Consider the following 18,082-nt stretch of genomic DNA (forward strand, 5'->3'; position numbering starts at 1 on the left):
TTGAGTGTGGGCTGAAATATCATCTCTCCTAAGCAAGAGCTGTTCTCCTCCTCCTGCTCAGTTGAGCTCAAGGTGCCTTCTGTGCTCCTCTTCCTCCAGGACCCATGACCTGGCTTTCTCTTGTCACCACTGCCACCTCCTCCTCCTCCCTAATCCCCAACCTGCCTTTCCTCCCTGCTTGTTACACCTCAGTTGCTTCAAGCTTAAATGTGCTGTGTCCTCTCTAGCTGATGTGGGTCACTGCCACCCTATAGCAAATCCACCAGACAGCAGCAGCACAGGACAGGTACATAACATTAAAAAGGGACTCCAGGCCTTCATCTCAGCTTGGGGAAGTCAGTGCTCTCCTCCGCTCTCCAGCAAGAAAGAGAAAGGATTTAATGTAACATTACTTGGCCTTATTCCTAACTTAAAATAAATTTTGTCCCACTTGGCCCTGTCTCCTGCCATCACAATCTCAGCCCTTCCAGTCTTTTAAGAAAACTGACTACTACCTCCCACAAAAAGCTGAGGGTAATCAAGAGTTTGGAGGAAAGATGCTGAAGACTTTTTTCTCTTTGCATGTCCCTGTCTTCGCCAATGGAAGGGTTCCTTGGCAGTAGGAAATACCTGGACTGTGGCTCACCCTTGATCTTTCAGAAACTCATGCCAGCATTTTCTTTCCATAGCAACTTCTACCCTCCCTGATTCATGCTACAGCAACCTCCAACACCTCACCCAGCTCTGCCTCTCTGAGACATCATTTATTCAGAGCTCTATGTTTTAATCATCATGCACTGTTTTAAGCAGGAACAGAACAATCATTTCTAAGGCCAGGTACCCCTCTGTCACAGGTGTGGCACAGAGGATCTGCACAGGAGATGGCCAGCTGGATTAACTACTGCCACAGGACTCTCCCAGCAAGAAATGTTAATGCCTGTGAAACCATCAGCTGGATTTCACCCAAGCCATGCGGCTCAGGCAAACTCAGTGATCCGCACCTCCTCTCTCCAAACACTTTAAAAACACAGAAATATCACGAAACTGAAGCAATGAATGCATCACCTGACCCATTTTCACCAGACCTTCCCAGAGGCTTTCGTTCTCAGGGTGAGCTGTGAACATTTGCATGCACGTGCGCACGCACGCCCACGGTCAATGCCTAAATCAATCCTCCCAGGCAAAGGCTGTAAAAAATGTCTCCCAAACCTCACTAGTATTTACATGTTTTTAATTTCAAGTGCCATATAGGGCTATTCAGCCATTATATTTTACTGTAGCTTCTAAATAAATTAAACCCATTTATCACTTAAACCCCCCACATTTTAAGAACCTTATTAACTTCATAGTTAAATGCCGACAGGTAATATCTATTATGGTAGCGTTTCATGGTGTCACAGCACTGCTATACACTGGATTTTCACTTTCTTAAACCTGTATATCATGACAAAATATGCATAATCTAGTGCACTGATTTTATAATTTTCAATAATGTCTGCTAATTCTGGCAAATAATTTACAATACTTATTTCCTCTGTCAGAACAGGTGTTTTACGGCCAGAGTATCTGTACGTTGACAAAAATAGAAGCAGTCCATTTATTCAGAGGAGAGTTTGTAGCAAAAGAAAGAGTGATGGAAAGATTGTTTTCTTAAACCAGGAAAACCATACTAGAAGATGAGGACACTCCACCTTAGCAAATGAAGGAGAAAAGAGACTTACACTGATCCTGTGAATTGTGATTCTCACAGAATAGGAACCGTACCTGCATAATCTGTTCTTGCATAATGCCCATCTTCTGATTTTGTAGTTGTTGTAGTATTGTCTGTGTGAAAAGAAATGTGTTGAGTTGCCTGGGGAGCCTAGACTCAGAACAGCCCATGCCCCAGCCACAGCGCCCGGGTAGAGCTGACTTCACTTGCACACACATCATCTCTGCTGGCTGCAAGGCTCTCCTGGGCCTGCCAGGTGAAAACAGCAGGATCTTTTTCCTAACAATATGTGATAACAGATTGCAGCTGGGATAAATATATCAGTCTGAAGCAGGAGTTGTCATTTCTGCTCTACTTGAAGTAATTGGGGAGTTTTAATATGTACCCTGAAATGAACTGCCACTTAGGATGGTTAACTTTAAAGAGATAGGAATAAACTGGAATGTGTTTAATACACCTGTATGGTATGGCCTTGTAAGTAGATGTACTGAGGATTTATGGGTCAGAAGCTAAGGAAAAAAGCTATTGAGAGTCTGAGCCTCAGTAGACACGTTATTTACAGGAGCTATTTAAAGGCAAATTTTCTTCATTTTCATTTTAGAGAAAAACAGGGTTTTTAAAGTCAGCTCAAGGGTTGCAGGTGATATAGGAGCCCAAGAGTTGGGCACAGAGAAGCATTATATTTATGGAGAAACAGAGAGAGCCTTGAGCCACTATTGGAAAACTTCCTTCCAGGCACCTCTGGCATCCTGGGGCCCAGTGCAGGTCACTTGAGGAACCAGCTCAGTGCAGGGCTGGCAGTCCCCTGCTGCTGTGGAAGGGCCATGGGCAGGGTTAGGAGTGATGCCCTCCTCATTCCTCACTGGCACCTGCACCATGGAGGGCTCTGCCTTGTCCCCACAGCCTGTGCTCTGCAATAGAAACTGCAGTTTGATAGAACAACAGTCTGATGGAAATGGAACAATTGCCAAAGAAGAAGGCAGCCCTGGTTCTCCTTTTTTTTTTTTTTTTTCTCCCTGAACAAAAATTGAAAACATTCTTTGAAATGAGTTTTGTTATGAGAGTTACCTTGACATCGACCCAAAGACATGACTTCAATTTTCTCCTGTTTCTGGCATGATGCCTCTTTGATTTGACATGCATTATCATAAGATTTCCCATCGGAAGCACAAAGAGGATTGAAGTTGGTTTGAGAACAGTCAATGTTGCACACACACCTGAAAAGATACAGAAAGAGAAAAAAGAAGAGGCTAATATGAGAAAGTTTTTTCATGACATCATAAATACATCTCAGAAATATAAGTGTTTTATTTTCCTGACTGTACAATGCAAATCAACATAACGAAAGTGGAAAGTTCTGTCAAGAGGTCATTTGTATTTCTCAATGGAAATGAGATGCATGGAGAGGGAAGAGGCACATAAAAGCAAGCAAAAAGAAAGATAAAAGAAATGTTTTATACATGGAAAACTGTGCCACAGCATTACCACTTGTAATCTCTTGTAAACCAAAGAGATATGCAGATAAGGCAAGCTGCTCAGCCCTCCCGCAAATTAAAGGAGCCAAAAAATTCTCCTCTGTTCAGGTGCTGTCCATCATATGTAACACCATATAAATGGGGGTTTATACTGATTTATGATTTCATTCTGAAAATAATTACAGAACCTACAGGCAATCTGACTGTAACAGAAAATGTGATACTGTAGCCTCACTTCACCCCACTGGATAAAACCACCTGCCAAGACCAAGACCAAAGCAAGGATGTGACCTCACTCTGTGGCTCGGGCTGGTGGCATCTCCCCAGCTCCTGGACACAGTCAGGCTACTCACTGTTAAAACCAGAAGAAGGCAGTTTTAGGAAAGACCTTGTGCACAAGCACTTTCTGAGGCACTTGGATAACTCAGCAATCAAGAAGCCTTCTGCAGGTGTTCCCCAGGAAGGTCAGTGCCACTCCTGACTTGGTGTCATGCTCTGCACAGGGTGAAGGCTGCCATGGCCAAGAGCACAGTGTGGGCAAACGCAGGCAGGGCAGGGGCATCCCCATCCTCACATTGCTTAGGGCATCTCCAGAGACTCCACAAGCCAGCTTGTGAGCTCCTGGGCTGCCCTGAGATGTGAACCACAGCACAGGGAGGGATTCACTTCTAAAGTCTGCTCTGGATGTGAACTAACTCACTATCCCAGCAAGCCTCGCCACTGCTTCTAAGATGGAGAAACCTAATTATTTCCACCAACAGCAGTCTGCAGACTGTTTTCTTTAGGTTTCTCCTATTTCATTATCATTAGCAACGTCAGACACCCTTGGGCATCAGCAAGGGAAAGGCATGCTAATCTTCTGTGCCCCAACTGTGCCACGTAACACACAGCTCAGCCTCAGCAAGCCCAACGTGCTCTTGCTCGGGGACAAAGCCAGAGGTCTAACCTGGCAGCTGCTCCAGCTCTTCTGAGCACGTAATTGTGCACATGCTGCTATCTAAACTCTTCCCGGCTCCTTGTGACATTAAGGCACAGTAATGCAATTGGTGCTCTATCTCCAGCCCACTGGTTGTGCTGAACCTCACAGTGCCAGCTCCACAGCTCTCCCTTTGGAAAGCTAAGTAATGGAAATGCCAAGCCTCTAGCCTTCCTGCTTGATTTAGGAAAGTGTTTAAAAGTCAGTCCACCTCCCATTTGCAGCAGACATCTGGACACCTTTGACTACTGGAAGCGTAGAGGGATCTACACAAAACTTTGCTGGAAAGTGGAGCAAGTTAGAGAGTGTGGGTCAGATCCCTCCATCACCCTGTCTGGCCCTCCAAGAATGTGATGGGGAATCCAGGGTGATGGAAAACGGTGGAACCAGTAGCTGTCCTAGAATTTTTTTACACTGGGTAGGTCTATTTACCCCAAATGTTCACAAAACACAGAAAACTTCAGTTCAAAAAGAGGCCAACGGTGAAAAGCTGTGGTTATAAATTAAATTACATGATTTCATAACTCGAAGAAAACTGTCTAGCTCCCTGTGTGTAGCAATTTCCTCACACTGATAAACATACAGAATATAAGAAAAAAAATCCAAGTGCATTTCCTAAGAATCTCCTTATCAGCAGAATAAGAATGTTCTGCTCCACTGAAATATTAACCATCATCATTTCTTCCTGCAGCCATTTCCAGCTTCCCACCTTAGTCAAACTCACTTCATTAGGAAACATTTAGTGCTCAAGTAATAGCAATTCTTTCCACGTAGCTCCACCATTTGCATTTCAGATGGGACACAATCAGCCATATGCTCCTTTTTTTTGTAATAAACCAGCTAAGAAACAGCTTCACTTCTCTACATTTTGCTACAAAAAATGAGTGAAGGTTAATACATATTATGTTTCAAGTCAAGAGAAAATTAAGCCAACAGGAAAATTACAACAAAAGGGTGCTCTTTAGGGGAAATCTCAGCAACTTTGCATACAATTTCAAAAATACCTAGGGGACGCAGGAACCTATGCTCAGAGTTAGACACTTTAGAGACATATTTTAAAGGTGTTTAAATGCTCAATGATGCATGCAAACACTTTGTGTGGGATTTTTGGTATCGCAGAGATCTACCTCTCACTGATTTAGAAGACTGCTTCAGAGCCCGCTAGGCATTTATTTACATCCTTTGATACCTTTCAAAACAGAGATCCAAAATCACTTTCCTGACCTCTTCCAGCAAAAGTGAGAAGAGAACCAAGGTTTTTCTGAACCCCTTTCTAAAATCTCAACCGTGAGACCAGCTTTTCTTTCCAAACAAACCTCTGCAGTAGCTGATAGGACATGCCAGGTGAGCACCATGAACCACACCCTGCTTGTGCTGGGGTTGGATCACTTGTGTGCCAGGGAGAGCAGAAAGGGACACCCCCAGGATGACACCATAAGCTCCAGAGCCTTACAGGATCTCCTGTGTGAAGCCTGATTTTCAGGGCTGACTAGATGGATGCTGAAAAAGCACCAAACTTGTCCAGATCCTCTTGCTGCAAGGATCTGTGCGTCATCCATCCCTTGCAGAGTTTTCAGCAGACAACTTTGAGCTTGCATCTGCAGTTTATTACTGCTTTTGCACTTATATACTCAAATCCTACTTTAAGGCTGCACAATTAAGTCGACATCAAATACATGTCAGGAAATGCGAAAGGTAGGATTGCATCAGGAAGATTAATGTGCCTGTGTTGCTGAGTCTTTTTAATTTATAGTGCTCCTCTTATCAGGGAAAATGATGGAATTCAAACACACTTTTTCAAACTGGAGGAAGAAACAGTCTGCCATTTTGGCCATGCCCCCAAATTCCAGAAAGGCAAGTTGCAGGGAAAGAGGTGAGGCATGCACTCCAAGGCTGAAAGAGGCTGAAAGGCTGACTGAGTGTTCCTGGGGCTCGAGACACTGGGGGAAGGTCAATGAGGTCTCCTAGGGGGTCACAGGATGAAACTGTACCCAAGAGCATACACAAAATACATGTGTAGGATTTAACCATGCCTTCTGCAGTCAGAAATACAGCTTTAAAAGCCTCTGTGAGGCAGGAGAGCCTCCAAGATGTCAGCAGATACCCTGCAGCTCCTCTGAGAAAGGAAGAAATGCTGTCCCACAGGCCCTTCACATCTTCAAGTTATGGGCTCATATGTTAATTGATTAAAATTTGGGCTGCCACCATAAACAAACAAGGCTCATGTTCTAACGTCTTTTCTTCCAGGTCATTGTGATAATCTCCAACCTTTCTCCCTTTCTTTTATATGCTTTATTTTATTCCATTTCATATGATGATAAGCCTGGAGGAGCTGAACATCCAGCAATCTATGTGGTTACTTTGGTGATCACAGAAGCAAAATCCACCATAGCAAACTAAAAATATTGTCCAAGGGGCAAGCCTGGGCACCCCCTGACGGGATTTTGGGCCAACTCCCCATGGTGCATCTTGCAGCACTGCTTGATGACTTTGCTGGACCCTGTCACGAAAATGTCACACCCAGGATGAACCAGAAGGTGTCTGCAGGCAGAGGTGCAGCTCTGCAGATGAAATGCAGGAGAGGCCCAGGAGGATGCCTGGGGGACAGCTGGCAGAGCTGAGCTTAGCCTGAGGCAGGTGAGATGCTGACAGGCACCTCCTTGTGCCTCGCTGCTGACTTGTGGGGTGTGTGTTGCTGCACTCTGGTCTGGGAGCTTCGGGAGCTTCTGTCAAGGCAGGAACTGCAAAGAGGGTGCTCAACAGCACAAGGGAACCCACAGGCATTTTGGGAGTGATTGCTGCTATGTTACCTGTTTAACGTGCTTCTCCCCTCCCCAGGGAAATGAGAGAAGAGCACAAAGAACTCCTTCCCAGCCCAGATCCTGATCCTGAAGAAAACACTGCCCAGCCCTCAGTCTGGTCTGTGCCTGCAGTCATGGTGATGAGCTGCACCAGGCTGCTTGGCCAAGCTGGAGCAGCCAACTTGGCTTTCTGTTGAATCAGTCTCCATAAAAATTAATGGGGTCAATAAACCAGGCACGGGTTGAGTGCACAGTCTCCTAACTCCCCACGCTTCTGCAAATAACATATGGTATTATTTTCTGGGCACAGAGAGTACCTTTGCCTGCAGAGAGAAAGCTCCTGAAGAGAGGACTCGTGGCTATGAAAGACTGTCCCTGGAAGGAGCAACTGTGTTTTAAGGAGGAGTTTTAATAAAATGAGAGAATGGTTCTTTGCCCATGAAGGGTAGGGGAATGCTATAATTCTATTTTCTTAGTTCATGAATACAATATAATCATTAGTGACACAGTGATGACAAAGAGAAACACACTCCATGCTTTATCTTTACTCCTAAGACAACTATTCAAGTCTTTGTTTCCAGCAATGTATTACTGAAAAATAATTTAAATTACCATGCAATATCTGCACGTAGCACGAAGAAGGCTTCCTATGTAGCTCTGATGGGAAGCAAGGAGGATAAATGAGACAATGCTTCCAAAAGAGCGGTTTCACTGGGAACAGATGCAGGCACATTTCTGTCAGAGCGAGATGGCAATGGCAGTTTTTCCCCATTCAGCATCTTTTAATTAGCCCTCTGCTGTTTGGAAACCTTAGAGCATTGTTGGTACTACCTCTGTTTATTAAAGATTCATATTCAGGCTTTGCTGGCCATGGGTCATTTGCTTTTGGAACCAGCGCAACAGAAAATTGTGTCTGAGATATCTGAAAGAGAAGTACTTAATGAAATGACTAACGTCTTCAGCCAAGTGTCTAGTTGATTACAGGGTCCAAACAGCAGAACAGCAATAAATCTGCCACAAAGAGAATTGTCAGTCATGAAAAAAGGCTTAAAACCAAAGAGACAGGGAAGCAAGAGCTAAAAATGTGAAAATGCAAATCTAGTGTTATTTTTACTAGTCAGAGCTCTGATATTTGAGCACATATGCTAATTTGGTCAAGTGTGAGATCCCACCATGTCTCAGAGAGCACTGTTTTATAGGGAAAGTGAAGTTCCATTCTGCAATCATTTTAAACATTAGATATTCTCTCCAGGCAAAAAAAATAAAATAAAAAAAGCAATGAAAAAACCAACAACATTTTGCAGCATAAAAAAGCCCAAAGCCTTTCCTTTGCCACACAACAGCATATAAATAAAAACACAGTTGTTGTACATTTATGGTATTTCCACCAGAGACATTTCTTATCTTCCTCTGCCCTGACTAGAAAATGGTGATCAGAAACTCAAATTTCTGAATGTCAGCATAGTCCTCTCCAAGCCCCTCGCCCCTCCAAGTAGGACATTAAATGCCCATTTAAAGCAAACCTGGCAGTATATGCCTGCATAAAGAGCCTGGCAATCAGTCCCAAATGCCTTCTCTATCATTTGGATTCCTGCAAGATTTTTTTTTTCCTGGTACACAGGGCATCTTTGTTGACATTACCAGCAGGCAAGCTGAAATCAAGCCAGGCTTAACATTCTGCCTCGACATTGGAACAGGCATTGTAGCACGGTTCAGCCGCGTGTCAGGAGGCTGCTGGGAGCTCTCCTTTACCCAGGCAGCCTTGGGTGTGTTTAATGTCTCAACACAACACCATGTAGAGACACCTGAACGAGCTTTAGGCAGGCACTGGGCAAGGTGAAGCTCTGGGAGCTCAGGTAGGCTGCTCAGAGCTGCATCATGCCTTGTTCAAACACACAGCCTGTGGCATCCCTTCCTTCAGTGGGGAGCAGGACAGAGCCCCTCTGCACCTACCTGGGCACAGCACCCACTCACAAAGCCAGCAGCACACACAGGCAGCTCAGCTGCATTGCTTCAGGAGGCTCAGACACACCTTTGAGTGCCAAAAGGATCTCGTAAATCCAAGCTTCTGGCTCTGACCCTCAGCCCACCTCCAAGCACACCATGAGGCTTCACAGTCATCTCAGCAGCCCTACAGCAGCAATGGCCTGGCACTATTATACCCCTTTTGCCAAGAGGCAAAGTCCTGCCACCCTCCTGCCACCCTCCTGACACCCTCAATGCAGAGCCAACAGGGACTCTTGGTAGTCTGGCCAAACTCAGGTACCCCAACAGTGTTCTCTGCAGCAGGCACAGCACAGCACAGCTCTAGAGGATGGCACCCAGTGGATGACAAAACTGCCTGGCATCAGTGCCTGGTTTGGCATGCACTGAACATCAGGGACGCTGACATAAATATATATAAAATGTATTCATAATGCACACTGGCACACAATATTTTACACTTTCTATGAATCATACCCTACAACCTGTCTGTGCTTGCCAGGAGATTGAAATCCTATCACTGCACTCTTAAGAACATCATTAAGAGGCTTAAAGAATAGAGACTCTGCGTGTCTCCTTCAAAACAAATTTTGCTGTAATTTTGAGGTTGATGCAAAACTTTAGCTGCAGTGCAGAACAATAAACAATACATATTTTATAATGGCAGCACAAAAATAGCACGCTATATTTCTTTCCTGGGTCTGCTAGTGCTTCTCTTCTGCTTTAAGATCACAAGAGAAGAAAAGCACAGCTTATTTGGAGTGCCTTCCATTCAATGTTTGTTACTTACTTATTTATTTATCTAATCTATTTTTCCTTTTTGTCCTTTGCAGCCCTGCTTCTGCATTAAGGGCTTTAGCATGCCTACTTTGCACAGTGGCTTCCCTGGGATATTTTACCTATTTCAACTGTTCAAATGTTTATCTTCACCAGGAGTAAAAGGAGAAACGCTTGATTCCCTCAGGGTGATGCAATGTTTCTGCATGGCATTTCAATAGCATGCTGTTATTCAAACAATTAGAAATCACAGAGACCATGCACGGAATTATCAGCATACTGCATGGAAATTTTTATTATTATGTAGTGCATAATGAAAATGATTTGAAGGACCCCAATGCATCATAACAGAAGGAAGCACTGAATAATCAGGTGATCTTTTTTTTTTTTCTTTTTTACTGTAAAAGCCCGAAATATTGTTTACTGGACATATGTCAAGCTAAAATGCACTAAAGTGGTGAATATATTTACTGATGCCCTTCCTTGCATACCAAATGCAACACACTCTGGGAATGTAGCTAGAGACAGAGCCAGGAGCTTGGGCTACAGCTGCCACACTGCTGCTGAATAGCAGAGACTGACTGGCAGGGCTTAAAATTAGACATGGATTTTCAGAGCATGTTTTTCATGGCAGCTAAGGGAGGATGTTTCAAAACCATGGACTGCTCCTGGAGACACCCTGCTGTACAGCCATGAGGAAAGTCCCTGGGCACTGGCTCCTTCCTGGAGCTCAGTGAGGAGCTGGTCTGATGATCCTCCAGTTTTCAAGAAGTCATCCTGGAGACTGCAGCTCATGACAAATTCTTGAATCTGCTGTGCAAGACACTTCAGCTTGAGTCCTTTAATTCCCCTTTAATTTTTGACCTGTAACTTTTTTTACTAAATTTTTGACAAAAAGCATTACAAACTTCACCTTTGCTTCCTTCTTACAATTCACAGCATCAATTATAGTATGACCTTCACCTGGCTTCCCAATGCCTCTGGTGCCCTCAACAGTACATTGAATTGTATGCTAACAACTTTAGGGCAAAATAAATGAATAAATCTCTCTCTCTCTTTTTTTTTTTTTTGGTTCTTCTAAATATCATTCTTATTTAAAAGGTACTAAGTTGTATAAAGCAATCTTTGCTAGAATTGGATGCTTTAAAGCCAAACAAGAGAATCACAAGGCTGGTGACTGGGTTTGAAGAGTCACGGAAAAACCTGATGCTAGCTGTATGACCAGAGAAGAAAATTCTAATTCTGTGGACATGACAATGCAAGTGTCTGCAGGTATCTAATGTGTGAAGTTTATTTAAAACCCACAGAATAAAATAAATGCCTTTTTATAGTTTGCCTACCCATGATGTCCTTCACATCTCTGTGGTCTGTGCTAAAGCAAAGCTTTGCTGACTGTTTCTCTCTCTGTAAACATTTGAGGCTGTCCTTCATGAACGGTTTATTGCTGTGTGCCTCAGACTGCTGACATTGTTCACTCCTATCTTGAAGCTAGAAGAATAATGAAAATTGTTTCCACAAATCCCAGAGTTTCACCCTGGACTGCAACACCCAGTGAGAATATTGCAATGTCCAGGGGAAGCATGGGACATTATCTAGCTGCAGGTCCTGGCATGGACCTTGCCATGCAGGAAGGATCCATCTGCTCACTAAGAACTGCAGCACTGTCTGGGACCAACAGCAAATTTCTGCTAAAACCTTTGTTAACAACATTAGAAGTTACTTCTGAAAGTGGAAATTATTCTGATTTATCAGTGATAGTAAAGGGATGGTGGCCTTTTGGCTAGCAGAGACCAGGGTGCTGCCAGCCCCATCTATCTCCTGCAGCACATGAGACACCCAATGCTGGTGGGGAAGGAAAGTGGGGACCTTCCTAAAATGAGTGAAAACTGTGGCAGATGAATTCCTCAATGTAAACACTGCCTCCACATGTGCAAACCCACATCAGCTCTCCTTATAAACCTCTCTGCACCCTTAAACATGTGTGCCTCCTGCTTCCTCACGGACTCATGGAATACTCTGAGTTGGAAGAACTACGGAACAAGATCCTGTCTAGCTCTTTAACAAAATTTTGGGAAGATACTTCCAGGCTTTCCTTCAGGCATTATTTGCAAGTCCTGCACAGACAGAAATAAGGCAGGATAAACTGCTGTTATCCCAGCAGTGAAATCAGATCTCCGCCCACAGGTATGTTGCTGGGACCCAAGCAAATCACTGCATATGCAAGAAGGAGGGTGCAGTAGTAGCCCTCTTTCCTCAGAGCATTCAGGTGTGTGGGTGAAAGCTGCTGTACAAAACTAAGCATTCCTGCTGGCTGGGGATGCTGCCTCTTCTCTTGCTGCCTCGTGATGACCACTGTGGCTGGCTGCTTTTGGGCTCAAGCCCCAAGGGCAAGTCCCTCTGCCAGGGAAAGGAAAACAGACGACTGACTGCAATGTGCCATCTCAAGGACATGTCCTTGCCAGCAAACTAACGGGAGGAGAGTAACCTTCTTCAGGTCTGGGACACAGATCAGCAGAATCCACCTGCAGCTCCTTGAAAGGAGCAAGTGCTGTGCACTGGCCAGGACTGGTGCCCCTGGGGCAGCCGGGCTGTTCCACACGGGAGAGCTCCGTTACAAAATGGGCAGGCTGAGACACAGCAATTAAATCTGTCCGTCTGGGGACATGTCACACAGGCTTTTAGCTGCAGCCTGCACGTGGGAAGGGACTGGGGCAGGAGATGGACTCTGTGAGGAAGGCACACCTGCCACTCTGCAGGGGCTGCGAGAGCTGAGGTCAGCCCTGTGCGTCAGCTCCTATTGAGTTTTCCTCAGGCTCATATTTAATGCATGGGATGTATTTTTAATGGTTTAGATGTGCGAACAAACCGTGGCCTTGATGTTCCTACATGGGTGTGTGAAGGAGCCTCCGACCTTCTGCAATGGATGCAGTTCTATTTTAATAGTTAACATAAAGTGGGATGGCAGAGATGAAGCATTCTATTAAGACATTTGATAATAAATTGGTAAGTGCTTTCCCAGTGTTTTACATAGTTATTCTCTCTGCTGATCTATTTAGCCAACACATGTAATTCTGAGCTACAAAGTTGTATTCCTGCTTTCGTAAACATACTTACATAAAACTCAATAACAACACAGTCTATTTATTGCTAAAACGCTAGTAGGAAATTGGAAAAGGTATAAATACAATTCATTGCTGGTGATCTCCTGCCCCCTGAAGGCACTGTAAGGCTCCAAATCTCGCTCAGTTCACAGCATCATAAAACCGAAGCCATAAATGTCACTCCTTTCTTGATTGCGCATTAGGCCAATCGGCTTTTTATTGCGACTAAATAGGCCGTCAGGAAGGCACCGCTCACTTTACTGCTAGGGGATGACTTTGGCTAAATGGGGGGCCAGAGAGGGAGGAAAGCTTACTTTTAGATAACAAGGCTAAGAGAAAACAGGGTTGGGGGGGAAAGGTGCAAAAGCACGTTGCTGTGCAAGGCCTTTGCACTTGCTCTTTCATGCTGTAATGCCTCGATGTACGCAGACGATTATGTGTCAATGCACATTAATATCTGATGTGCATTACCATATTATCATCCCTTATGTGCACTTTCACAGCCCTGTGAGCCCAGGCTCTCCCAGCCACAGGGTTACACAACCAGCGTCACCACCGGGGTATGAACCGAGCCTCGGAGCACCCGAGGTACTGCTCTGCCCTTGCACAGCCCAGAGGGACCCTCTGGTGGCCCTGCCACCAAGCACCAGGAGCTGGGCATGATCTTTACAACACCCTGTATTACAGCAAGAGCAAAAACCAGTGCCAAAGCCATTTTGCCCAATACAAATAAAGGCATGTGCTCAGAAGGCTGGGACACTTTTCTACCCAGGACTGAAAATCACAGCCATAGCTGGTGGCAGAGGAGTAAAAAAAAGCCCCAAACTGTGGGTTCATTTGCTCCCCTGTTGAGCTGGGCACATAAAATGGTTGCTCTCCACCATGCTGTCATGTGTAGATGTTGTATCCAGACATTTCCTGAAAATACAGAGGGATGCTGTTGCTGTCTGACACAATGCTGAGCCACACATGTGCAGCCTTGTAAGAGGGATGGGTACTGGAGTGGCTGCAAGTCAGCCTTACATTTCCTCCCTGCTTCCACAGCCCTCTGTCCCTTCTCCATCCATCCATCCATCCATCCATCCATCCATCCATCCATCCATCCATCCATCCATCCTTCTCTGCCATGACCACCCATCCCTCCATGCCTCCCATCCATACACCACATAGATAGGCATCTTGGCCATGGAAATCTAACAGGAACATTGGTCTATGTTGAGCCATGCTTTTAGAATTATTGCAGCATTTTTTCTGCAACTCTAATGTTGACAGACTAGTAATTGCAAAGACAAATGATGACTATGTCTCTTACAAGCTCTCCTCCTCTTGAATTTCAGAAGAATTTGTGTCTTGCCCCTACAAGAGCTTGGCACCGAAAGACATGAAAACCTCCCCAAAATCTCAGAAGTTATTTTTGGCTTTTCACAAATCAATATTTCCTCTGAAGCAATTGAAGCAGTCAGTAAGGCAAATTCTGCTTTTATCATCACAATTTCCAAGTTATTCCTCTGCACTGTGTGACTGACAGAGCATTCACATTCCAACTGAGTTTGTTCTCCCTTCTACCAGCAAAAGGCTCCACAGGCTACTGAGGAGTTACTCCATAGTTATCAAACTGGGAGAGAACTTCTGTTTCATTGCAGTCAGTGGGGTAGCTTTCATTGACTTCCGTAAGTCGGAAGTTCACCTTCTGAACTGAAAACCAAGTTTGGGTGAGCATCTGAAAAGAGGAGCACAAGCAGGAAAAAAAAAATCTATAAGCTTTATGACTGTGTGGAGTATTATTCCCTGGACACACAGCAGGTTTTGCTGTAATTGCAAAAGATAAAAAATGCCTTTTTTATTACAAAACCAAATGTTAGGGATTCCAGTTTTTGGATAAGAGATGGATGTGTCGTATAGGGTCCTTAAAAACCTGCTCGGGTGAGTAGTACAGATGGAATACAATGTGGGTTTGCATTTATCTGAGAACATTTAGAGCCATGATATATAGTCTACACGACAGACTTCCTCGATGTATAGAGAAAATATAGCCAATTTCTTTGTGTAGGCTGAATTATTTACCAGAGTGTTCCAAAGTGTATTGGTAATAAAACACTATGAAGTATAAGTAACTCCAGACAATCTTGGCTTATGTTAAAACAAGTTTTTTTTTAAGAATGTTATTAAGAAAATAAATCCTGAGAATCTGGAAAGGCAGGACTTACTCAAATGAACCTAAGCCTCTGAAGGATTGTGTTGACTCAATGCATAGAAAGGTCAAATTCTCCCAACCATCATCCTAAGGGAGGTGGGAATCAGTCTCACTTCAAAATTAAATAGGCTATTTTGGCACAGGATGAAGGATGCAGAGATGGTAAAATGATTCTGTGAAACTCACCTGACTGGGAAAAATGGCTGGTTTTAACTAAACCCAAATAAAATATATGTAGAGTAAAGCAATTTCACCAGATGGCCAATAAACCATAATTTTCCCAAGCATTAACTTTCTAGCCAGGCCACTAGTAGTGCAATCAGTTTAGAAACACAAGGTTTCCCTCATTCCCTCATCCTCCTCTGGAGAACTGGACCATAAACTTTTCTTGGAGCCACTGAAGATAAAGCTAACTGCTTTTTCCACACCTTTCCCTACTCCTTCTGCAGACTTGTTCTGAGAAAGAGGAAAACCACCTATTTTTGGCTTGATTTAGGGTCAAGCCAAGTCTGTGGGGATCTCTCCCTGTTTATGGTTGGGTACAAAATCACTTTTACACCTACAGTTACAACCAGTTTAGGTTGCAAGTACCTCCTGAAAGAGTCCTATGATATCTCAGCAGCTTGACAGAGAGAAACCTGACAGGAACCACAGCATTCATGCAATGCTTACCTGGGGACCTTATTTGCTGACCTTAACATGATGTCTAGACACTGGTTTCTAATTAGTCAAATCTTTCACCCAAGCTGGAGCTGCTACAATGTTCTTGTTTGCGCTGTGGACAGCAATCCAAGCCACAGTTTTGTATTTTGCTAGTTTTCCCATTTCTGTGTCAGTTCACATGGGATTTTTTTTTTCCTTAGTCCCAAATGAAGAAGCACGGCTGGGTCTCTATTCAGCTCTCATACTCCAGGCAGCAGGACCTGACTGAGAAGCCTCATACAAAAGCCTCCAACCTGGCCCTTTCTGAGCAGGCTTTGTAATTAAAACACAACATACAGACAGGCAGGCATCATCCTGCTTTTTCTAACATTCCTCATGTTTTGTCTTTCATTGCAAATCCTTCATTGACTAATTTCCAGTGGCTTAGGCTACATTTTTTACAGTATTGCTGACTCCTAACCCACTGCACAGTGTCTCTACACTTATCTCAACATAGCACCTCAACAGTTTTCTGGAAGTCAGCTGTTTACCTTATATTTCAAAATCTTTTACCATGGAACATGCCCCAAACGAAACACTACCAGTCAACAGAGACAGAAGTGGGCTAATTTCTGGGCAGGCACTGATAGGTAGCTCTGCTATCAGACTGGGGCTAAGATAAGTCCCAATCAACGGGTGTGAGAAGCTGCAACCTGCTTGGTCATTAAGTTTTTGCAGAATTGTGTATTTTTCATGATTTGTTTCCATTTCTGTGTCTATTTGAACCACAAATCCAATGTGTATGTTTAAGTGTCATGCCTAGGTATGAACAAAAGTCTACTTTTTCAGTAGAAGAGACAGAAAAGCAGCAGAAGACAGCAATATATCTACTGTATAATGCTTGGGACACTGCAGATGTTAAAGCAGCTCGTTGTTTCTGCATCTGGAACAAGTAGGTCACACATAGTTATTATACACACTGCTGAACACGGAGCAGCCAATACCCGTGTAATGTATGTGAGACTTCAAACTACCTTTTAGTACTTTATAGCAGTACAGCATCTTGTTTGCAAATGCTCTGCTTGAGAGCAACTGATGGAAGGGGGAAGGGACCCAGAGCTGACTGACCTAATTGCTGTGTGGATTGAGAAGCTGGCAAAATCATTAGTTTCTTTTATATGTTTTCTTTCTATACTATAATAAAGATAAATATTGATTGCTGGGGCAGTATTGATTGCAGGGGTCGCCGCAGATGGCAGCTGCATGATTTGCACAGATATCTGCCTTGTACAGAGCCACTTATTTGCATGAGAATGCAGCTTCACCCTTCTCATGTGCTGCTGACTGTTCACTCGCCTTACAGGAGCATTTACCCAAACTAAATGTATCAGTGATTAGCAGCAAAATATGAAACAAGGAGCTGAAACAGTTCATCTTCTTAATACATTTTGTGTATGTGCCTATCTGCTGTGGGTAAGGGAGTTTATTGTCCCAGCCATGCAGAAAGAAGCACAGGACACAAGGGACCTGCTGTAATTATGCTGCAGTGTCACCACCTTACTTGGGAATGCCACCCACCCAGCCACACAGCCCCCCCGGGGCCACTGCTCTTTCCTTTGCCCACTGACCCAGACACTGAACAAGCCAAGCTGCTTCCTTCAGCCCTGGATGCCTCCCAAGCTCCCAGCTCAGGGTCACAGTGTCCCTGCAGAATGGCTTCAGCATCTTCTCGTGAGCTGAACCTCGCCAGAGGGACCTTGTCCACTTGCAAGAATGGAAACAGCCCCTGCAGTGTGGGCCAGGCTCATGAGGAGGGAGGAGAGCAGCCTACCATGGGCAGGGTTCCTACTGCAGAGCATGGTACCCCACAGCCAGCCCAGGGGGAGTCTTTGGGGTGAGTGGGACTAAGTTGCAGGAAGCAGCAGAGGCATTTAGGCTCCTTTTTATCACTGGTGCAAATCCCCAATTGGCCCATTTCACAGTTAGGCATCTCCTGCCAGGGATATTGCTGCTTCTCTCTTCCCCCTGCAGCCTCCAGCAGAGAGGAAGGGCAGGCAGAGGAGCAGTCTGGAGATGACCTCCTCACCTCCTTGGACACTGCCAGGCTGCAGGGGAATCACTCTCTGAGCACACCACACGCCTCTGTGTGCAGCCTTCCAGCTAGCAACCTGCATCTCCTTGTGGGCACTGCTGCCCTCCCACACTGCTGCTGGCTGACCTGCTGATATTGGAATTCAAAGGGAAAGCATGCATATTTAACCCCAATTCATCATTTTGATTTTGATTAACTCTGCAAGTCAGGGGTTTGCAGGCTTTAATCTTGTTTTAAGAAAATACTCCTATCCTCTCTATTGTCAGCATTTTCCAACAGGAAACTCAACAAAAGGGTCTTTCTTATTATTTATCTCCCTCCACTTTGGACCTATTGGTGGACCTCTGAACT

The 18,082-nt window shown here is 44.5% G+C and overlaps 1 protein-coding gene across 2 annotated transcripts in view; it reads right to left on the reverse strand.

Moving 5' to 3' along the window:
* TMEFF2 (transmembrane protein with EGF like and two follistatin like domains 2) overlaps positions 1-18,082 on the reverse strand; it is a 186,402-nt gene that overhangs the window by 29,085 nt on the left and 139,235 nt on the right. For both annotated transcript variants that reach the window (XM_085066049.1, XM_085066048.1), the window contains exons 6-7: positions 2,759-2,907; positions 1,744-1,803 (exon numbers count right to left, since the gene is read on the reverse strand). In XM_085066049.1, the coding sequence (XP_084922175.1) occupies positions 1,744-1,803; positions 2,759-2,907 (209 nt within the window). The remainder of the gene's footprint in view (positions 1-1,743; positions 1,804-2,758; positions 2,908-18,082) is intronic.

This window comes from Lichenostomus cassidix, chromosome 7, assembly GCF_008360975.1.
Source record: "Lichenostomus cassidix isolate B80296 chromosome 7, HeHo_3.0, whole genome shotgun sequence".
Classification (NCBI taxonomy): Eukaryota; Metazoa; Chordata; class Aves; order Passeriformes; family Meliphagidae; genus Lichenostomus; species Lichenostomus cassidix.